The sequence below is a fragment of the Mixophyes fleayi genome, chromosome 5, assembly GCF_038048845.1.
Source record: "Mixophyes fleayi isolate aMixFle1 chromosome 5, aMixFle1.hap1, whole genome shotgun sequence".
NCBI classification, from domain to species: domain Eukaryota; kingdom Metazoa; phylum Chordata; class Amphibia; order Anura; family Limnodynastidae; genus Mixophyes; species Mixophyes fleayi.
The window spans coordinates 265,954,932-265,979,733 of NC_134406.1; the positions used below are offsets into that span (position 1 = coordinate 265,954,932).

The 24,802-nt window shown below is 38.5% G+C and overlaps 2 protein-coding genes across 2 annotated transcripts in view; both read left to right on the plus strand.

The window, feature by feature from the left end:
* The window catches only part of LOC142159290 (malonyl-[acyl-carrier protein] O-methyltransferase-like), a 31,841-nt gene extending 28,825 nt beyond the window's left edge, over positions 1 to 3,016 (plus strand). Inside the window, exon 7 of the mRNA XM_075214049.1 lies at positions 2,066 to 3,016. Within this exon, the coding sequence (XP_075070150.1) occupies positions 2,066 to 2,153 (88 nt within the window). The 3' untranslated portion in view covers positions 2,154 to 3,016. The remainder of the gene's footprint in view (positions 1 to 2,065) is intronic.
* Positions 1 to 24,802, plus strand: part of LOC142159293 (putative methyltransferase DDB_G0268948) — a 196,753-nt gene that overhangs the window by 42,631 nt on the left and 129,320 nt on the right. The window lies entirely within an intron of this gene.

Sequence of the window (24,802 nt, forward strand, 5' to 3'; positions counted from 1 at the left end):
AATCAGTAATCAGCATTTGTCGATAGTGGAGTATAACAATCCAAAAAAAAGTCTTACTGTTTATGGTTTTAGTGCAGATTTGCATTGTTCAGTGTCCTAAGATTGATAAATGTGGCTACAGCGGTCTGCAATGCATTGGGGACTGAATTTTGATGTTCAGTTGTATTTTAAAATTAAATATAGATAAAAGGAAAATTAAACACATTAATAAACTGCACACAGCTGCCTGTGATAGACATGGGTGGTCATGATAAAATGACTCCTTAGTGTTACAAGCCGCCACAGCTCGTCCGCTCACCTGACAGGCTGCGTCCTGGCTGTTGCCGGGATTCTCTTTTAATCACCACCACGGCCTGGTCAATCTGACAGCCGGATGCATGTGCACCACCATCTACTCTATTAGCAGCCTTCTGGGGCTGATTGCAAGCTGCTGTGCTTCCCCTTTCCTGATTGGTCCATCTAGTTATTTATGTCAGGGAGAGCTTAGCCTCCCTGCCAGTTATAACGTCCTGTGTACTGCATATTGTTGACCAGCTCATGTCCTGTGGATACTCTGTTACCATTGGTCTGATTCCTGTTATGATCCTTGGATTGTTTTTGGACCCTGCTTTAATACCGATTTCCCATGACCACTTCCCTGTCCCTTTTTATCCTACTCGATACAGACCTTTGGACTGCCTCTCGTATCTGTCTCCTGTATTCCGGTTACCCTCCATCTCTGTGCTACAGTTGCCATTGATAAACTTTTGCTATGCAAGATTGAAGTCCTGGCAGCAACCAAGTACCTCTGAACGCAAATAGTTCTATGGGAAAGGCAGCTGCTATAGATGAAGACCTCTATTCGATCTGATCTAAAAGTTTATCTAGGTAGCCGTTAGCCCCATCACTTAGACTTGAAGCCTTCTTTACAGAAATAACGGTAATTGTAGAGATCAACTGCAGACAAATTAATTAATTATTGAATAAGCCCCTAACAAACTCTTCACTATAGCTTGTCAAACTACTGGTTCACCTCATGATTTAGGAGCTACTCCACCCTATCATCCACTGAAATAGTAGTTTTTGCAGATATAAAAAGCCTGAAAAATACAGACAGGCTGCACTTAACATTGTCCAGCCAGTTTCACTTGTTGACAGTCCAAGTGCAACTGAAGTACTTTCAAACTTCTCCAGGTTTTTCTTTTTGGTGGAGCAGTTGTTACCAGTGCTGGTGGGGTCCTTGTCCTTGGACCTCTGTAATTTTACTATTCTGAGAGTCCAACCTACCCTAATTATTCTGCAAGCCGCACATTTTCTTCCAGTTGCCAAGTTTACGAAGCTCACCTGTCTTTTTTCAAAGCTAACCCCTGCTTGCATGTATGTGTTGTGGTAGTTTGTCCTTCATTATATCTTCCTGGGAAAAGTTCTTGGGTCAATCAGTCGGCTGTAGCTCAGTCTCTCCCATTACAGAGTCATGTAGGTTAAAATGGTCCAAGAAGAGTTCCCGCACATGCAGGTGTGATACAGATAAACAAGTGTAAATAAATGAGGCAGTTGAAGTAGCGCATAAACACAGTTGAAGAAAATCATGGGCTCCAGGTCATCTGATGTGAATAAGTTAGTTGAGATTTACTTACACGGTAGGTATGTACAGACTTCTAATACAAAAGTTTCCTTCAGAGAATCATCTCTTATTATCATCCCAATCACAGTGTGATAATGGGGAAAACATCATGTTGGCAGATGGTGACCTCTACCATTTGCAGATCGCCTCCAACTGGTTTGTGACAGATTTCTGACGGTCAAAAATTGTGCTTGCAAATTGCAATGATCCATGTTTATATCACCAGCCTGAAAACTGGCCAAAATTGACATTATAAAGAGGGTGGTGTTATAGAAAGGAGAAAATATAATAAATGATATAGTACCAAATCACAAGGGAGAGAAAGCTGTATAAAGACAAAATGTTGTACATTGTAACCTCAGAATTGTTTCTACTTGAAAATATTGATTTTCTACAATATATATTTATATGTGTATGACTATTGGAAGAGTTGTTAAGATAACAGTCATTTCTCTTCCACAGGATGGCTGACATCATAGGAGAACAGTATGGTCAAGAAAACCTGGAGGTCCACTTCACGTATTTCTGCGTCCTGGCATGCAAATCCTAAACTGCGCTGATTTATATCTTCTCGGTTGTTCACTTGGTGGAACCATAAATAATTGTGTTTTGCTTAGTTTACTTATTGGGCGTCTTCTGGTATTCTCATTTTTATGTGTACATCATTCATATAACAAAGCAGTTTTCCATGTAAAGCAGATAAGAATACATATGTTAGTTTATTTTAGAACTACCAATTTTGGTTGACCCAGTGTTGACTGCGATGTTTGAAACATTTGAGACAATACGACTTCCTAGTTGACAGTTGCAAAGTTCTGCCAAATGATGGAATTTCCAGCTTCTGCCTGGATCCCCTGTGCTCTCCTGGATTACCAAACTGTACAAAAATATGTCAGCACATCACCCAAATTTGCCTATTCTACTGGAATATCTAGGCTTCAAAATTTCGGCTAGATCTCCCAGACACCAGGAGAGCAGGTCTTTCTCCAAGATCATGGCCACTTCCTATTGAAGTTTGTGTAACGGAATCCTCAATGGCTTGATTTTGAACTCATTCCCTTAGTGGTTTGATGACACAATCACTGCATTTTACTGCTCCCTGCACTTTTTATTTGACCTATCCTCTGGGATCAACCGGAGGAGAGGTTTTTAAAGGAGGCAAGTATGACATTACCGTGCCTATACTAGTAACGCTGTCAAAGTAGAGTTGCTCTTCTATTTCATTAGAACTCACTGCAGGGAAATATATTGTACTCTTCAGTTTTCCTAGTGGTTTCTGTCAGCTCTGGAATTGCTGAATATGGTATTCCCAGTAAAGATATAAATAATAGTTAGGCAGGTTTGACTAAACCAATTTTCACATTTGTATGATGTGTTGGCTTTGACAGCAATTCAATTTTTTGGATTTGTCAATCTACAAGATGTTTTTTGGGATAGATAGGTCTTTCTTTTCATAATAGATTGGAATAAGTATATTTGAAACTCATAAAAAGGGACAAGAGAACACATAATATAATAACATATAGGCTAGAACAGGGAAACTTGGAAATGCTACAATATGGCTAAACCGTGTAATACAACATCTCTAAAAATGTTGTGAGGGGCAGTTAGTGACATCTTCTTTAATAAGTGGACAAAAAACAAGGTGCTGTTTGTCTGTGAACAGCAGCACCCCCTAAAAATCACATATATTTCTTAATTTCTTTCTTTTAAAATCCAAAGTGTGCTTTTCTACTAGTCACTGACTGCTAGTGATGGATAGTTCACGAGTGATTAGTTCAAATGAACTAATCTTCAAAGTGAAATAGTTCATTTAGTTCACAGCTCTGGCAAAGATTAGGTCACCAGGAACTAAAACAAGTGGGAGGAGTTAGACATAAAGCAGAGCAGCTTCAGCAGCCTCACTCACTGTCTCATTCACACTGGCTCTTTTGTTTCTATTCAGCTCTCTCATTTAATACTCATGAGTCAGTACCTCTAAACTACCAAAGGTGGCACTGCTGTGCTCAGACATTGTGTGAGACTGTGGAGTCCTTCTCCTGGTTCAGGAGTTCATTAGTTCATTTAACTCTCTGACTCATATGAGTCTCTGACTCATTTCACTCTCTGAATCTTTTCAATCATTTAGAAAATTTAGCTCATGAGTCACAGGAAACATTCACTTCCCTGTCAGCTCAAGACACACTGCACTGCTGAGAGCTGCATGCTATATACTGTAGTTCTGTTTAGTGCTCCATATATACAGGAGAGATGTATTAAACCTTCAAGAGAGATAAAGTGGAAACGTTGCCCATAGCAACTAATCATTTTCTGCCATTTTATAGACTCTGCTAGATAAATGACAGAAGCTGATTAGTCATAATTGCCAACATTATGTTGGTTACGTCTGGAAGTTCCTGGAGTGGGGTATGGGTGTAGGCGGTGGGGCTTTGTGAATTGTGCCATTTTGGCCCCGCCCCCAGTGACGTGATGCCTATTTTAATTTTTTTTTATAGCTGTAAAAATTCCCCCCCTAAGGTTTGATACATCTCCCCTATATCCTGATTGCACTGATCTCAATTTTAAAAGCAAAAAAGTGACACTTTATAATACTCTGAATTTGGGTCTTTTTCATTTGCATATTATGGAAATAAAAAATAATAATGAAAATGTAATTAACTTTGCAGAGCTCAAAATGTCACTACTAGTTTTTGTATAAGTGATTGCCCTTTTTAAAATATTAAAAATGATCTGACATATTAAACTTATCTGATAATTTTAACAGGACTGTAACGCATCTAATGAGGAGCAGTAGATATGCCTGCAGTATGTGTAATAGACTAGATCTATGTCTCCAATCACTTCTCTCAGCAGTGTTCCAGAGCCAGTGATCTAACTGAACTAACTGAGCTATATGAACTAAATGAACTACTGAGTGAAATGAGTGAAATGAATGAAATGAACTGAGTCAAATGAGTGAAATGAACGAATCTTTTAAACTAATCTTTTGCTTGAACTAGATCAGAATGAACTAATCTTCAAAATGAACTAGATTTCCCATCACTACTGACTGCCCTTCACAAAATTGTTTTGACTTGTAAAAAACACAGGTTGGATTTTAAAAGAACAAAATGTATCTGTTTTTGGAGGGTGCTGTTAGTCACACTCAAACAACACCCTGTTTTTTGCCTGCTTAATAAAGAAGATGTCAAAACCATTTTGATAGGGACAGTCAGTGACTAGTAGTGAAACACACCTTGGCTTTTAAAAGAAAGAAATCCTAAGAAGAGTATAAGGGTGTCCATGAGTGCTATATGTGCGTCTGACATTTATGATTCTGGCACTGTAATAATAGAGCAGTCTCCTTCTCAAATTCCTCAACCATTTGGAAATATGAAAAAGAGTAGTCATGATGAAGAGGATGAGGGGGATAATTGTTGACCTGAAAATGTATGCGTTGCACTTGAACAAGATAATGAGGAGGAAGATGACGATTGTGGTGAACTAAGGCAGCCACCAGTGGTACCACCTCATGCCCATGATAAGCGCATTGTTATACCAGGGCATGAGACCAAAAAAAAGCTCCTCTTGCGTTTGGAAATATTTTTATCCCAACCCAGTCAACATTTGTCAAGACATCTGTAGCCTTTGTCAGGCCAATAACAGAGGAAGGGACATTGATCATCAAGACACCTCCACCCTGTTTAGTCATTTGATACAAGTTCATTCAATTCATTTGTCAAAACATGGAAAATTGTGTATAGTAACAAGCAGCCCAGCATCAGTTAGCAGCCAAAGGACAGACCCCTCATGCAATCCACACCTTCGTCATCATCCTCCTCATTAACAGTGTATAGTCCAGCATCCAATTTTCCATTTCCAACTGACACCCCTAATTCAATCCATGATTCCCAAGAGAAATCCTTGCTCTCTACCACTGCTGGGGTTCATACATCTATACAGTAAGGGACCAGTAAGAGTAAGCATTTTACACAATTGTCTGTGAGGCAAGTATTTGCAAGTGGAGCCAATTAAGACAGTCACAATCCTTTTGCACAGCAGATCACTAAAGGCATGACAGGTATGTTAGCATTGGATGTACGATCAATTTCTGTCATCCATGCATCAGGTTTTTGCCAATTAGTTGAGGCCATGTGCAGGGCTGCCAAGAGGAATTCAGGGCCCCGGTGCAACATGGGGCCCCCCTTATAGTTGAGTGTGAAAGGATTTCTAGGGTCATCAGTGATAATGGTAATAAAGATTTGTGAAGGAGTTAAAAATGTTGGTATTTGCCTTAAAAATACATTCAGTGTAAACACCAGCTCCAGCCTTGAACTATCTCAAAGACCCTGGATGGAAGCCTGGGACATGGGATAATGAATGATGACATGGCATCAGCGAAAGTTGATAAGAAGAACCCATAAAAGTGACATGAAGAGAATTAAATAGCTTTGTCAGAAGATTTATATTTACTCAGGAAAATATCAATCATGTCTATCTATCCTATAACCAGATCAAACATTTTTTCATGTATAAATGTAGCCCACTAATAAATGAGCACAGCTCAGTTCTATCTTGACATTGGCATGTCTGTGTCTTAATTACTGATCTCCTGATTAACCAGCAGCTTATCTCACTGATATCTGAAGGGACTTGATAAAGGAGAGATAAAATAACCCTAACATGAGCATGTTAGAAAATTTTGCGCCGCCGCAGTAGAACTGGGTGTGTTCATACGATTTGGGAGCATGGCTATGCATCATTGGGGTGTGGCTAGCAGCTGAAAGCGCTAGGCCACCCTCCTACAGAAAAAAACCTGCATTGTTGTGCATTCCTGACTTTCAGGTCATCTAACACCACAGTGTAGTATATAAAGAATGCAGTGTATATATAGAGAGTTAACAATCTTGGCCTGCCCCTTACATTGGGCAGAACACTCACCAAAAATTGGGATTGTCCCACAAGAATCACAACATTTCACAGACTGTCCTGCTCTCTCCTACCTGTTCTTGTCACTTTCACCATCTGTGGCTGCTGGTTTCTTTAGTTGTGGCTTGTCTGGATCCTGAAATATTGGGGGCCCTATTTGGAAACAAAATGGGTATATTTAGAAAATTCCAACCAGCCCAGACGTTAAATAAATAGCACCCACGAGTAAAAATTAAGACTTCCTACAGCCCCAACATTAAAATAATAAGGCCATGGTTGGAAATCAAACTTATGACCCCAGTGCTGTGTTGTATAGTGACTGCATAACATGTCACTTATGAACAATCATGAGTTTATCTATAAAACATTTTTATCAGTAAAGAAAATTTTATATAATCATGCTCATTGTCTTCCTCATCTTGTGAGGTTTCAAAGGGCAATAATGTAGCAGGATTAAGATTCTAATATTTGTGTATTGTAATGTTAGTAGGAGTAATGCAATTTAATTTAATTTTAATTTCCCATTGTATAAACCTTTCTACAGACACATGACTGGTCTGTGCACGATTCAGGAATTTGAGCAACAGCACAAGGTACAAACAAATGTAACCCACACTGTAACACAATAACGTGTCCTTCCCACAAGAATAGAAGCTTAGCCTTAGCCTCATGTGTCAAACTCCCATTGTCCCATAGATTGTAAGCTTGCGAGCAGGGCCTTCTCACCTCTTTGTCTGTTTTACCCAGTTTGTTTATTAGTTTACTATGTTTGTCCCCAATTGTAAAGCGCTACGGAATATTTTGGCGCTATATAAATAAATGATGATGATGATGATGGCTATGAACCTTAAACGTACAGGTAATGCTTTTGCTACCTATCTAATTGTGCACTGAAATAATCCATGGATCTATGAATTGTGTTAGGACTCCTAAACAGTGTTCTCATCATCAGTACAGTACAACAAAAGAGATTTCTTATAATTGTGTATGCCTAATATCGCGGTAGAGGCCAAAAGTCTTTTAATATCTTCAAATGTCTCAATGGATTCAGGAGTGTGCTCAACATTATCTGGCAGAGTTGTGACATACCAACAAATGAACGTATGGCTTTTTTTATTATTATTTTTTATGAGTTAGAGGGTGTCTATATATCAGAACCAACCTTTAGGACATCTAAATGTCTGGCCATGTGTCAAACAATTTAACCTTGTTAGTACATAATTGAATTGTCTCCTTCTTGGATACTTCTGCAAGAAAACACAATAATTGTTTAGCATCTTCACAGCAGAAAATCATTCACATATTCTGGACAGGACTACCTGTGGGTACAAAAGATTGCAAATTTTTCTGCAAACATTATAACAAATAATTGGAGCTGTCTATGAAATCTTGTGAAAAATGAACCCCCTTGTAGGTAACAGAAAAAAGAAAATATTGTGAATAGTTCTTATTAGTATTAAAAAGAACACTGCACAAATCTATGACTGTAATAAATAGATCTGCATCAAAATGCAGGGCGGGGTCCAGTCATTTGTTTGTTCTTTGGTACAAAAGACTGTGTTCGGGCTCAGAACACAGGAAATTTCCAGATGCTGAGCTCCTCCACTTGGAACATCCACCTCATTCCATAGGACGAGAGACGGGAGGAGAGACATCTTTGTAACATCGGGAAAACTACAAACGAAAAATTGACGCAGTTAAGGATCCCACTGTGTAACTCTACACACACGCCACTCAAAACTACTATTTTTCAATGACCCAGTTTTATTACTTTTCTTCAGGGATAGATCAAATACAAGTAATGAAGAGGAAGTTTCTACTCTCTTCTCATCTTCCTACTCTACCTCCTGTCCTCTTGATCCCATTCCCTCACAAATTGGTATGTTCCTGTCTCCTATGCTCATTCCCCCTCTAACTAAAATCTGTAATCTCTCTCTTTCTACTGGTATTTTTCCATCACTATTCAAGCATGCAGTGATTACTCCCATTTTAAAAAAAGAGAATTCTGACCTTAACTCTCTCATAAATTACCGCCCCATCTCCCAGCTCCCATGCCCCTCCAAGCTTCTTGAGAGAATTGCCTACACTCGCCTCACACACTTTCTTACAGCAAACAACCTATTGGATCCTCTTCAGTCAGGCTTTCGCTCTCAACACTCCACAGAGACTGCGCTGACCAAAGTTGTCAATGATTTGATCACAGCAAAAAATAAACAACCAATACTCTCTTCTAATTCTCCTGGATCTCTCTGCTGCATTTGACACTGTTGACCACTTTCTCCTCGTACAAACGCTACAATCCCTAGGTCTTGAAGGCACTGTCCTATCCAGGTTCTCATCCTACCTATCAAATCACTCTTTCAGTGTTAATTTCTCTGGATCCACCTCTGCTCCGCTTCCTTTATCAGTTGGAGTACCACAAGGCTCAGTCCTAGGTCCTCTGCTATTCTCTATCTACACCACTTCTCTTGGAAAACTAATAAGCTCCTTTGGATTTCAGTATCATCTCTATGCGGATGATACACAAATTTATCTATCCTCTCCTGATTTTTCACCATCTGTGTTGTCTCGCGTTACTGACTGTCCTTCTGCCATTTCATCTTGGATGTCTTCTCGCCAACTCGGCGCTGCGGATGCCTTGTAGCGCCTTATAAATAAATATTAATAATAATAACTCAAACTCAATCTTTCAAAAACTGAATTAATAATATTCCCACCCAAAAACAGAAGCTTCCTGCCTGACATTTCTATTTCTGTCGATAACATGACCATAAATCCCACCCCGCAAGCTCGTTGCCTAGGTGTAATCCTTGATTCACAACTGTCGTTTATTCCCCACATTAACTCTATATCTAAATCATGTTACATACACCTAAAGAACATTTCCAGAAATGCACATATCTCACACAAGACACCGCAAAAACATTAATTCATGCACTCATCATCTCCCGCATCGACTATTGCAATTCCCTCCTTACTGGCCTTCCCAAAGTCAGACTTGAACCCCTACAATCTATTTTGCATGCAGCGGCTAGACTAATTTTCCTTACAAACCGTTATTCCTCTGCTGAGCCACTTTGCCAGTCTCTACATTGGCTGCCTGTATTTCAACGAATACAATATAAAATTCTTCTACTAACATACAAGGCCATCAACAAAATTGCACCGACATACATTTCCTCACTTGTCTCGAAATATCTCCCTACTCAACACCTCCGTTCTGCACAAGATCTACGTCTCTCCTCCACTCTCATCACATCCTCCCATTCTCCCATTACTCCCATTACAGGATTTTTTCTGGGCTGCACCTACTTTGTGGAATTCCCTCCCACGCACAGTAAGACTTTCCTCTAGTCTTGAAACCTTCAAGCGTTCACTGAAAACCCACCTCTTCAGACAAGGTTATGATATTCCTCAACCATCATCTTAATTTCCCTAGATTACCCTATTACCATCCTCTACACAGCTAACGCAAGACAACAACCTTCTGACCAACATTGCAACACACACAGCCCACTCAGTACATTTACCTTTGCAGTCTGGATGGTCCATTGTGCAATATGATGTAGCACATGCCCTTGTGTTTCTAACTCCCATTGTCCTATAGATTGTAAGCTTTCGAGCAGGGTTCTCTTACCTCTCTGTCTGTATGTATTACCCAGTATTGTCTTATTAATGTTAGTTCCCAATTGTAAAGCGCTACGGAATTTGCTGGCGCTATATAAATAAATGTTGATGATGATGAAGATGATGAAGTAAGGACTTCTCAAAGAGAGCAAAATATAGTGAGACTTCACCAACTTATAGTGTTACACATGACATAGGCCATCTAAACTAGGCAAGCTAGCCAATGCAAGAACTTGACCAGCAGTAGAGATGCCCTACACGTCCTACTAAAATATTTCTGAATTCAGAATAACCTGATTATAAGATAAATATACTTTTTTCTCTCTTCAACTAAATTTAGCTCTGTAGCATTTGGAAATTGTTGTCCATTAACACGTGAATGAAACTTTTGGAAGTAAATTGGATGTGAAGAAATTCAGTCTAAATAAACATTAATCAGTTGTAAGCCTTGGCAGTATCAGAAAAGAGCCTTTGTTTGATTGTAGGGGATGGGTCTGTGTGCAAGAATAGTGTTTTCCGCTTCCCCCTCATATGTGACAAGGGGAGAGTGGTGGGGAAACATATGTGACGTACACTCTCTCCTGCTCACATATGCTCCCGTACCACTCTCAATTGTCAGATGTGCCCCAAGAACCCTCCTCCACAGATTTCTACCTACTGCTGTGTTTATTGGAGAAAGACTCAGGTCTTCACAGCAGCTCCACCTTCTGCTGCTTCATGTGTAGAGCGCGGATGTTGCAATAAGCACTCTGTGAAAAATGAGAGGGAGATGTTCCGCACCAAGAAAGTACAAATAATAGAAAAAGCGGGGGTAACCTCATGCACTGTTAATCTCATCAGAATACTGCAAAATAGCATGGCAGAGGGGTTGCTAAACCTTATGTATATTTAGAACAAAAAGAGAGAAATCAAAGGAGATTTCAATACAAAGTAAGGCTGAAAAGCACCCTAAAATATAACTTTTAATGATAATATTAAAAAAGGTATATGAGTTAATGGAAATCATCTTAGTTCAAGACAAAGGGCTAGATTTACTAAACGGCGGGTTTGAAAAAGTGGAGATGTTGCCTATAGCAACCAATCAGATTCTAGCTGTCATTTTGTAGAATGCACTAAATAAATGAAAGCTAGAATCTGGTTGGTTGCTATAGGCAACATGTCCACTTTTCCAAACCCGCAGTTTAGTAACTATACCCCAAAGTGTGAAATATTAAAACAAACATAAACACAAAGACATGTGTATTAAAAACACTTACTGAGGGTGAATAATTATAGTGGGTGTTTCAAACAATTAATTGGCATACAGATATATTGGCCAAATAGAACTTATAATGGTCCTTATAAGCTATATCCTGAGCAGTAGGAGTCACAACAAAAATAAAAATAAATCAGACAGGTATTATACCCTAAATCTGATTAGAAAGAAAAAGGAGCATGGAAGTGGTAAAACGTCACAATATCTGCTCCGTGCTAGAGTACTATGTGTAAGAATTATTTAGAACACAATCGTTGATTCAGTTTTAAGTTAAATTAAACGAGTATTGAGCCCTGAATCTCCTGCATGAGAAATAATGAAAGTACGGGAAAGATAGTAGACAATATATGTACTACGTGCAAAGATGCTCTAAGTAAGGATCCCAAAAAAGAATATATGAGGATCGGGCAGGTATTAAGCCCCGAGTCTAATTTAATTGAAAAGAGAAAGGGGCATAGAGATACTGGAATTGATAGTATCTAATATATATTCGAGTACTCTTAAGCAGGATTTGCTCGAATGCGATCGTTAAATCAGCTTATAATTAAACGGGTGTAATACCCTGAGTTTTATTCATAAAAAACGGAAACCAGAGAGAATGATAAACGTATGTCTGTGGCATTTATTGAAATGCTCTATGTGGGATCTTTAATGTTGGAAAAGTAATCCTTAATTAGTAGATCACTATATTCGCTATGATAATGAAAATTCAAGCTGATCTAGATTCATTCATGAATTTAAGTGTGGTCTTGCTGTAGTCCGTGTCAAAGAAACACATTGTACACATAGGGGATGTAAGTCAATAGTTGTCGCTTTCAAAAGCTAGGAATAAATACCAAATGGTGCAAATAGTGTGTGGTATGATAAGATTGCTGTTTTACACATCCAAAAATATGGAAAGCAGAAACATGAATCTGCTAAGAATTTATAAAGACCCGCAGATTTAATTCTCAAAAATGCACTTTAGGAAAAGATATTCCAAATAGAATGATCTGTGCATTTTATTTACGGATTACAGTACTGAGTGTGCAGGTGAAGTATGCATGCATCAGCTTAAAATTTAACGGGTGTAATACTCTGAATCTCGTTAATAAAAAACTGAACATTTTTGTTCGGGAACTTGTCATGTTAATGTACGCCGGCTTCAGCTCTGCTCCGAAGAGCAGAGCTGGACAGCGCATGTGTGGAGCGATCACATGATCCCTCCCTGTCACTCACAGCTCCCTCTCTGCGCAATTGAAGAATGAAGAGGAACGAAGAACACCTGGAGGAGATCCTGAGACAGCGCGTCCCGAAGAGGGGGGTAAGTGTGATTTTTTTTTATCACAGAAACAGCAGTTTTTCGGAACTGCTGTTTCTGTGATCCGTTTTTAATAAATTTGAGAAATAGTTCAATCCTTATCCATGCGATAAGGATTGATAACTATTTTTCATTTTTGCTGATGAATGATAAATGTGCCCCTAAGGGGCATATTTAAGAAAGCACGGTAGTGCACTATCGTGCACTTACCGTGAAATTAAGGTCCCACAGTGTCCTCCGCATATTTAAGAAGGGGGCATTGCAGCAGATATCGTGGATATCTGCTGCTTTGCACTCCTCTTCGTTTTTGGGAGCAGTCACCATTCAACAGCATGGTAACTGCTCCCTCTCACAATCTAACAAGTTCAGAATTATTATTTTTTTCGGAAACTTGTCTTGAAGCTGCCGTACATTATCATAATTGAAAAAATCCAATGCTGTCAGCTCTACTCCGAAGAGCAGAGCTGGACAGCGCATGTGTGGAGGGATCACATGATCCCTCCCTGTCACTCACCGCTCTGTCTCTGCAACGATAGTTCTTTGATCTGCACATGTACATGCGCAATTAAAGAATGAAGAGGAATGAAGAGGACCTGGAGGAGATCCTGAGACAGCGCGTCCCGAAGAGGCAGGGTAAGTATGATATTTTTTATCACAGAAACAGCAGTTTTTCGGAACTGCTCTTTCTGTGATCCGTTTTTGATAAATTTGAGTAATAGTTCAATCCTTATCCATGCGATAAGAATTGATAACTATTTCTCATTTTTGCCGATGAATGATAAATGTGCCCCTAAGTCTGCTAACAGTGTGACAGAGAAGTGTCTGCAGCGATGTCTCAGATAAAAAATGAATGAGCCGTGATATGTAACATACGGCTATTGAAGGAACATCAATTGTGTGCTCTAAATATTAACACAAAAAGTAATTGTATTAAACAGAAGAAATGTGCCTTTTTTTAAAAAAAAATTATGAGGAACGCGGTTTTATCTGCAAATGTTCTTCTCCCGCGGGAGCAGGATTCTTTTTTGTTAAAAAGAAAGACAGGCCTCTCAGACCTTGCATTGACTACAGTAAGTTGAAGGAGAAAACTGTAAAGAACCATTACCTGCTTTCCCTCATATCTGAGCTCTTTGACAGCATCCGTGGAGCCCAGGATTTTACCAAATTGGACCTCAGGGGTGCCTTTAACCTGATTCGGATTCGTCAAGGCGTCGAGTAGAAGACTGCCTTCAACACTAGAGATGGGGACTACGAATACCCTTTTATGCCCTTTGGACTCTAATGCCCCAGTGGTCTACCAAGAATTCATTAATGAGATTTTTAGAGATTTTCTGTACTAAACCGTAGTCATCTACGACAACATCTTGATCTTTTCCGGAGACCTTTCCTCGCACCGAGAACATGTCAAGGCAGTTCTGTCCCGCCTATATTGTAAGCTTGAAAAATGCTTATTTGAACACGCTCAGGTACCCTTCCTCGGGTACTTGGTCTCTGGCAAAGTTATTCAGATGGATCCCAAGAAAGTAGAAGCCATTCTCAATTGGCCTCAACCTTTTGGGCTTAAAGCCATCCAATGGTTCATCGGTTTCTGTAACTACTACCGACAGTTCATTAAAAAAATTTCCTTCTGAATTTCTCCCATTACCTCTCTCACCCATAAAGGTGGACAGGAGGCAATTTCGGCTTTTAAAGTTTTGAAGGAGGCTTTCGTGGCTGCTCCCATCATTAGGCAACCTGATCAGCTTCAGCCATTTTTTCTTGAGGTGGACGTTTCTTCTGTCGTTATAGGGGCAGTTCTTTCATAAATGACCTCTGCAGGCACTTTCACCCCCTGTGGATTCCATTCCAGAAATGTTCACTATCTGAGTCTAACTACAGCATTGGAGACAAGGAACTCCTAGTTACAAAGGCAGCTTTGGAGGAATGACGGTATTTGCTTGAGGGAGCCCTCCATCCCGTGGTGGTATTTACTGATCATAAGAATCTTACTTATCTACAAATCAGCCCAGTGGCTTAACCTTCGCCAGGCCCGCAGGTCACTGTTTTTTACCAGATTCCAACTAATTCTGACCTTTCGTGCCGTTCCAAGAATTCCAGGGCCAATGCATTTTCTAGGTCTTTTGACCCTTTGGATTCCTGTCCTCCTGATCCTAAGCCTATCATTAGTCCGCTCAGGATCCTAGCCTTGACCAAGTACTCCACCAAGACACCTCCAGATGGACACTCCTTCGTGGATGTTCATCTTCTTCCCAAGCTCTTAACCTGGGCACACGATTCTAAGTTTGCTGGCCACGCTGGGGTCAAGAAGACCATTGCTCTCCTCTCTCACAACTATTGGTGGCCTTCCTTAGGTTCGGATGTCTGTAAATATGTGGCGGCCTGTGAGGTATGTGCTCGCAAAACTCCTAGGCAATCTCCAGTTAGTCTCTTCTTTCCACTCCCTGTTCCAGATTCTCCATGGTCCAGCATCTCCATGGTTTTATTATGGATCTTCCCAATAGCCATGGCTTTAACACCATCTGGGTTGTGATCGACCGTTTCTCCAAATGGGCTCACTTTGTCCCTCTTAAGAAGTTACCATCTGCAGCCGAGCTTGCTCTTCTTTTCATCAGGAATATTTTCCGCCTCCACGGTTGCCCTCTGGAAATCATTTCTGACTGAGGGGTTCAGTATTTTTCCAAATTATGGAAATCATTTTGCAAACACCTTGGAATCAAGCTAAAATTTTGAACGGGGATTTAGAGACCTTTCTTCGCTGCTACTGTTCTGATCACCAAACATCCTGGAGTGACTATCTTCCCTGAATCCACGTGAATCCACCGGAGCATCTCCCTTTTTTTATCATCTTTGGTAGACACCCTATTTTACTTACCTTCTCCAACGATTCTGGTTTGCCTGTACCAGCTGTCCAGAAAATGGTCCGCGATTCCTCTAAGGTTTGGACCCAATTTCAAACCAAACTGCAACAGTCTTCTGAACGACACAAGCACTTTGTAGATCGCCACCATAGAATTCATCAGGTTCTTCATGTTTTGAATAAGGTGTGGTTGTCCACCCATAACTTCAAGCTCAAGGTGCCATCTATGAAATTCGCACCTCTGTATATTGGTCCTTTCCGTATCTCTCATGTCATTAATGCCGTATCCTACAGGATTTGCCTCCCTCGCTCGCTTCATGTGTGGTGCCCCAAAGTCCTATTAAACAGCACAGAGGAAGTGCATAAACGCTTTTAAAATGCAGGGCTACAAGGGGTTACTAGAGGCTGAGGAAGACACAGTGGGAATGACAGTTGACAGTTGAACTGAAAGGACGTACCCAGGAGGATGTGCAGGAAGGAGGAGTGTGTGATATAGCAACAAGAAAGGGGAAGCTGACATAAGAGACTGATCTGCTGCTGGAACTGGTGACATTGCCAGCACACACGGCTGGACAACGGCTGGGGACACACAGTGGGGCGTCCAACACAGTCTACACGAACTGCAGAACCTTTTCAAGGTAAAATCCTAGCCTGCAGTGTACTGCACACACCCCAGCGTCAGAGGGAAGAGTGAAGAGAGAACAGCGCCATCTTGTGACTGAATTGAACAACAGTTCTGTGTTTTGTTATAATCTTTAACACTGCCTACAGTTTAACATCTACCTTTTAGAGAGAAAGTACAGAGACTTAATCGGGATTATTAACCCTTCTGGAAACCTCTGCAGGATATTTAAACACTACAAAATTCCTGTGCACAGTTTAACCCAGGACTGAGTGTAAAATATGGTAACATTACCAGGGATAATATTGGTGCACCAAATGTTTTAGATGAATATTAATGTTAAGTGATTTACCTAAAAATTGATTTATTAATATTGAAGATGTTATCGCTATTGTGCCTTATACTGACCAAGTGTATATTATATGTTAAATGCTATTGTGCTCTATGCTGATCAAACGATTATTTTGTCATTACCATTAAGCTGAAGGGGTCAGTGGCTTACCAAAATTATCCTTACCGCATTCTTAATAAACCCAAGTTGTTTGACCAATCCTTGTCCCTTTCATTGAAGTATTTATCTCCTGACCACCGGATATCCGAACAGAAAAGAACCTGACTCGTGTCTGGAGGACAAGATAATGGAAGGAAATCCCATCCGTCTCGACCACTACACATGCACATAACTTCTTTCATATATTCTTACTGAAACCCGTTATTCTCAATGAATTCTCCAGCAATCATCCTCCTACTCCCGTCAATTCTGTTTTTGGGTGACAAATTCGAGGTGGAACGCATCTTGGATTCTCGCACCATTCGAGGCAAAGTACAGTTTCTTGTTCATTGTAAAGGCTGATCTTGGGTTGAAAAAAGAGATCTGCATGCTCCTAGTCATCTCCACAATTTCTTGAAGATTCAGTCTGCTAGTCGTTCTCTCTCTCTCTCTGGCCGCTGTGTCCTGTTGCTTAGCAACATGGTGCTTACATCTTCCTGGTCACGCTGCGTGCATGTGTAATGGACTTCGCGTCCCGTTGCCTAGCAACGGGATGCTCAGTTGCTCACCTGTCGACAGTCAGTGATTCTGACCGCCAAACCGGCCACCTATCAGGAGGAACCTTGCAGTACTATTGTGCCAGAGTATTTGGTTCACTCAAGCTCCAGCATTTGTTCCAGTTTCCTGTTTGTACCTTGTTGTTGACCCGGCTACTTCCTGGCCCTCCTTTTGGATTCTGCTTCTGTTACTTTGCTGCTTGTTCTGGTGCTGACATCTTGGGATGCCTCTGTCAATTTCTTTGGAGAGAGGGATCCCAAGATATAACCAACCCCTGGGAAATGGAACCTCTGGAACATGTTTGATGGCACAATTGAATGATCTGAGAGGAGGTAGGATATCAGAAGATCTTTTATCAAAAAGTTAGGTGAAGTAGTGGAAGCTCTAATGATTCTGGTCTCCATTCTTGAAAGACAGAAAGAGTTGCATAGACAGGACTGATACTCCAACTGAAATCATTATGTTCAGTGAACCGTGGAAATCCAAAAGTTAGGGAAATACAGGAGAAGAAGTGAGAAAGAATGTAATTTGCTCTTGGTGAAACATACCAATTGTGAAAGAGTACAAAATCAAAATTGAAGCAGAACCAGTAACTGTAGAATCTCAGAGAGCAGGATGATCAGGAGTACAAAGTCCAGAATAATATCTATCACTCACAAATATTACATAGGACAGGAGGGGGGTTTAAACTCCAAAGGTTCAGTAAGGTCAGTAGAGGAACACACCCTAAATTAATGAGACAGGTATGCAATGACTCATGCTCACCAGACTTATAGAGGCAGTTCCAGTATTCTAACAACAAGATTATGTGAATGCGACCATAGGAATATTTTCCAATTTAGATTGGTGTAACAAATGGATAGGATATTAACTAAAACTAAATCCAAGGCTATCTGAGTACATTGTAGTTTTTGGAGAACTCCTACTAGTCATTGTAAATTTACATCAGGGATAAGCTGTTGGCTTTCTACCCTCCCCTCCTTAACATTTTCTGAGTTATTGCATGCATTAGAAATTTATGCCATCCAACATGTATACTGAATCAATTCATGCAGTGTTGAAACAGCCAAATAGACCAATGTATTCCAAATCCCGCTTGCATGTAAAAACTGTTTCATGTTTGGAAATATCTTTGTATTCCTCAATGATACTTTATCTAGATTATTGGTTGTATGTTGCAATTTAAATGTCCAAAGCCATACTTGTAACAGATGCATGCAGACATTACTACAAACTCCTATATAGTGGGAAACAGGCGCAAAAGGCAAAGGATCTCACTGACCATAAAAATCATAAAAATATAATTGTAAGTTAAGTCACTTTAGCATTTTATGTCTCAGTTCACAGTGGAAAAAAATATATCAAATGCTCAAAACAAAATATTTTTCTTTTTCCCAGTGACTAGGGTCTTGATCCTCTTTCGGGATAACTATAACATCCACTCTGGCGGTGTCTCTCTCAAACGTCTTTCCACTCATGATAGTATTGAGTAGTAAGAGGAGTAGAAGTTCAAGAGTGGGAGAGAACTTCTTATAATATATAGCAGTAAGGCCATCCGGTCCAAGAGCTGCTGAATTTCTGTGAGTTTTAATAGTCTGCAAGGTCTTCTCTGTACTGATATCACAGTTTGGAGCAGCCAATTGGGCCGGCGTTAGATGGGACAGGGAGCAAGAATGGAAGTAATCTTCAATTTGGTGGCAAAAGAGGTCAGGGGATGTGGAGGGTGGGGGGGGGGTTATAGAGAGAGCCATAATAGGTCCGGAACCTATTTGCTATCGCCTGACGATCATATAGTGATTGTTGGGAGAGACCTTTGATCGAGACAATAAGGTTTCGGGTGCATTTGGTTTGTAATATAAGAACTAGCAAAGTGTCTGCTTTGTCCCATTTTTCGTAGAAAACTTGTTGGAGCCATTGGAGTGTCCTGGTCACAATTTGATCTATTTCCTTGTAAAATAATCCCCAATTATTTTGTATAAAAAAACAAACTATTCATATACTGAATGCTCAATCCCCTTTTAGCTGTTAATACAACTATATTGTTGCCAATATTCACTAACTATATAATTGTTGCTATTCAGAACTGGCAATGTGCCATAAATGTTCCTGCAGTGAGTCAGCAGTACGAGATATTCTCTTTATATCTATTATGAATGAGAATTGATTTTGAAATAATGCTATATAGCCAGCACATAAATTGTGTTTCTAAAGAATAAATATTCAAGCCAGCAATTTAGTTTATAACCATTGCCATACATATATCTCGCCGGCTATCTACAGAAGGCATGTTGTCCACCTGATGTATAGCTTAGTATTATGAGGTATCGTTTAAGAGTAATTTTCCATTCAATTTCCTTTTATAACAGAAAAATAGCAGAGAAATATGCTCAACTTCATATTAATCTTTGGTTTAAATAATAGGGGATTGCTGTTCTTATAATTTTTTCACAAAGTGGATCACACACAGCATACGCCGACACGCGTTTCGCTGTAAGAGCTTAGTCTGGGCAACCCGATTCAGACATGAACCAGGCTATTGATTGATAGACAGCCAATCCGTTGCTGTATTGAGGCAGTGTCATTAATTAGAGGACATCCCTTCAAAATTAACCTCTGTCATTGATGGTAACTCCTATTTGGAAAAACCTATTTAACTTTGATATATTATTCCCATATAATAGTCTCTGTTGGATATTAAGCTGGCCAGTGTAATTTGATATTATAAGAATACATATAGTATTAACAAATGGACATTTATTTGTTGTAGATATTTATAATTATATTACACCATTCAAAACATATTTGCAATGATTTCATTTACTTAAATTATATTTATATTACTGGTTAATTATAATTATTTTGAATTAACTAATTTTAAATTATATTACATTATATTATATTATGAAGTAAACTCATTCCAATATATATTAGTTTATTATAACCTTATTGTGTTAGTAATTTATGTATAATTTTAATTATATTTATGACATTAATTGTGAAATAGTGAAAATTAGGAATAGAGCGATATCCAATTTAACTTAATATTACAGAAAATATGATGGATATGAATCAAAAACTAATGAGCGCTTTCATATGGAAAATAAATACTAGTGAAAGTGATTATTCAAACAAGTGTTTATTTTATATATTGTATCTCAGATCTCCCAGAGGACCCTCCACTGTCTTCAGAGCATCCCCGTATGTGAGGCAAGTGATTTTCTTAATGATGTTATAATATTATCACCTGGAGAACAAGTATATTAAAATATTTATCTATCAAAAATTTGAGTATTGAATTTAAACAACATCAATCTAAAATTAACATCAGAGATAAATTCAAGACAGATAACCTTTTTAGACTTGACTATATCATTTTCGGATAACAACAAAATATTTACAGATATTCCCAGAAAATTCACTGCAACAAATAGCTTTCTTCATACTAAAAGTTCACACCCACCCTAAATTATATGAGGGGTACCCATAGGGGAATATCTCAGAATCAATTTAGATTGCAAATCAAACATATTTGAAAAAAAAGAACTGGAGAGCTAAAAGAAAGACTACTTAAAATAGGGTATAGTCAGAGTTTACTTAAAAAGACATTTAAAGAAACAAAGAGTATTAGCAGATACCAATTATTGTTTCCTAAACTCAAAAACAAAGAACAAAACAATGAAAAAAATTGGATTTATTGGCACTTTCAATCATGATTGGCAAAAAATTGGAGAGATAAAGCTTAATCACAAACACATTTTGAAATTAGATGCAGATTTAAAAGAAATTGTAGTTGATAAAATCCCTATAACCTGGAGACGTTCTAAAAATTTAAAAGATAACTTTGGTAAAAGTAATTTTTCAATGAAAGTACAAAATAATGATTTTCTAAAGCAAACTATGTTTTTTTTCTTCGTGGTGTCTGCAAAGCATGCAGATACATGGTGAAAATGAAGATGTTCACATATAGATATCATAAGGAACATAAAATTACAACTTTTATGAAGAGCAATACCCCTGAGGTAATTTATTGTCTTGAATGTTCCTGTAATTTAAAATATGTAGGAATGACAAGCAGATCATTCAAACATAGACTATTAGAGCATATTGGTAATATATATAATGCCAAAAATAATGTTCTAAAGATGAAACAACTAACCACAGTGGCAAGGCATTTCCGAAAGACACATGATTGTAACCCCAGAAAACTTAAAGCTTTTGGTCTGAGGAAAGTATCACTAAATAAAAAAGGCGGTGATATCAAAACAGAATTATTGAAGGAGGAAACTAAATACATATTTTTACTCAACACAATACATCCTTTTGGACTAAATGTTAACGCAAATTTTTCTGTATTTTTATAAAAAATATTAACTTTTCAGTTACTTATGATGAAATCAAAGAGTTACATAACAAATGATTTCTGAGTTATGGTAATTATTATTTATACATCCTCGAATAATTATCAGAATATCATAAGAGAGTAACTAAATTCACATCTGAGGATGGTTTTGAAGGCGGGTGAATTTTCTAATCGATGGAACATCTAAGATACAATTAATATAATTATTAGCATTTACTTTAGAATATAATCATAGTATAGGTATATTGGATTTCTTTATATCATTTGCTCTTATATAATCTTTTTGTGAGGCTAATATATTGATTAAATGTCATATATTTTTTAGTCAAATAGTTATTAGGAATAATGCCTGTCAATCAATATCTGCAAATTTATTTATTTTTTACATTTTGCACACCTAAAAACATATCCATATAGATGGTTTATTATTGGAAAAATTATTCATAAGTTTATAGAAAATGTACTATATTAGATGATTTACAATTACCAATTATGTCTCAAACATAATAACATATACATAGTACTGTTTTTTTATAGAAAATTATTTTAATATACTTGTTCTCTAGGTGATGGTATAACATCATAATGAAAATCACTTACCTCACATACGGGGGATGCTCTGAAGACAGTGGAGGGTCCTCTGTCGATGGAAGATCGGAGATACAATATATAAAATAAACACTTGTTTGAATAATCACTTTCACTAGTATTTATTTTCCATATGAAAGCACTCATTAGTTTTTGATTCATATCCATCATATTTTCTGTAATATTAAGTTAAATTGTTCACTTCATAATATAATTTATATAATTTAATTTTATTTAATTATATATAGTTATAATTAACCAGTAATATAAATATAATTTAAATAAATTACTACAAATATGTTTTGATTGGTATAATATAATTATAAATATCTACAACAAATAAATACCCAAATTACAAAATGTTTTTCCAAATAGAAGATACCAGCAATGATAGAGGTTAATTTTGAAGGTATGTCCTCTAATTAATGACACTGTCTCAATACAGCAACGGATTGGCTGTCTGTCACTCACCGGACTGTGAGTGCTTCTTCCCGGACATTTAGGAACCGTGGTCGTCCTCCATCCTGAGGGACTGCGCATGCGCAGCCCTTTCTAATCCTTCAGTGTATGTTCCTTTAACTGAATTGGCAGATCAGGCAACACTCCCTATATTAAGCACCTGTGGTCAACACCACGTTGCCTGATCTTACTGTCACGGGCACTAGGAGTCTTTACCCAGGGATTGTTCCGTGATCACCCTGCTACCAGAGTATTATTACCACCTATACTGCTCTGGTAAGCCTATCACCTGGTGATCCCTGGGTAAAGACTCCTAGTGCCCGTGACACTGTCTATCAATCAATAACCTGGTTCATGTCTGAATCGGGTTGCCCAGACTAAGCTCTTACAGCGAAACGCGCATCGGTGCTGTGGTGTGTGATCCACTCTGTTAAATAATACTAAAAACAGCAATCCCCTTCTATTTCAACCATAGATTAATATGAAGTTGAACATATTTCTCTGCTATTCCTCCGATACAAAAGGGAATTGAATGGAAAATTACCCTTAAAAACAATAACTTATAATACTAAGCTATACACCAGGTGGATAACATGCCTTCTATAGATAGCCGGCGACATATATATCAAAACTAAATTGTTGGCTTGAATATTTATTCTTTAGAAACACAATTTATCTGCTGGTTATATAGCATTATTTCAAAATCAATTCTCATTTATTTATAGCAGATATAAAGAGAATATCTCGTACTGCTGACTCACTGCAGGAACATTTATGGCACATTGCCAGTTCTGAAGAGCAATAATTATATAACTAGTGAATATTTGCAACAATATAGGTATATTAACAGCTACAAGGGGATTGAGCAATCAGTATAAGAATAGTTTGTTTTTTATACAAAATAATTGGGGATTATTTTACAAGGAAATAGATCACATTATCCTATCCCTCTTTTATGTTTATTTAAAACCAACTAATTTACATTGATCAGAGATTTAATCACACTCAGCCTTTTGTTAAGGTTTTATTTGCACAATTCCCTTATTTCGCTGTTTTTAAACAATATAATAACAAAATAAAATATACAAATAGATTATATTAAGAATTACTATTTCAGTATTAATTCTATTTAATAAAAGTTATGTTTTAACATTAGTTTCTTGAACTTTTTAACCTAATGGTGGAAAATTTTGAGACTTTATGAGTGCACCAAAGCTAAATCAGCGTCCTTTTTATTTCTTTTTCTTAATGACATTGTATAATTATGCTGATGGTGTTAAAAAACCCTCCAGCCAGTTACGCAAAACCCAGAGTCTGCTCCGAAAGTCTGGTGTTCACTGTTGCCCCTAGTGGTGGGGACAGACTTGGCTGCAGATAGACAGAGAATTGTGAGATGTGCACTGGCTGGGGAGAACCCAGGAATAGAGTTACCGAGGCCATTGAGTAGGAAGTGCAGGAGGGAGTCAGGTGAGACACAGAGTGGATGGTGTCAAGACTGATATATCACTCGTGGCCACTGGAATAAATATAGGAACAGCTGACATAGAAGTCCCCAGCTACATAGCAACTTCTGTACCGATGCTTGTCCAGAAAGGAACGGAACTTGCAGTGATAGATAAGGATTATGAATCTGAACGTAGGCAGTTGCCACGGGTAACTACAACCCACAGTACCGGTGAGAGTCCGGAGATTTGAGGAAAACAGTTCTTAGGCGGTTGCCAGGGGTAACTCTACAATTACAGGCACACAGTGATATATGTAAACAGTCAATAGTACCTGTGGCAAGGTTGAGTCCGGAGCCAGAGGAAGATTGTAGAAATCTGAGCGCAGAGATGCTGCAGGGGCTGTTTCTCCGTATAAGGTAGGATGAGCAGAGGAGCTGCAGATCATGCCGGAGCTATGCCTGGTAGCACGACTTTACCGGGGTCCAGGAGATAGCTGACTGGAACTGGTGAGTAGATAGTGGAATAGTCAGGAACAGAACCAGGTCTGGTACAAGGGATATAAACACAGGAGAATAGTCAAAGCAGAGCCGAGTCAGTACACAGGGAAATCCAATGAAGAGTAGAAAGGAACGGAAATGGTCTGGTACACGGGGATACACTAAGCCGGCAGGAAACAACAGGAACAGGCAACAGGGAAAACACAAGGGAGCAGAACACTATGGTAAACGTA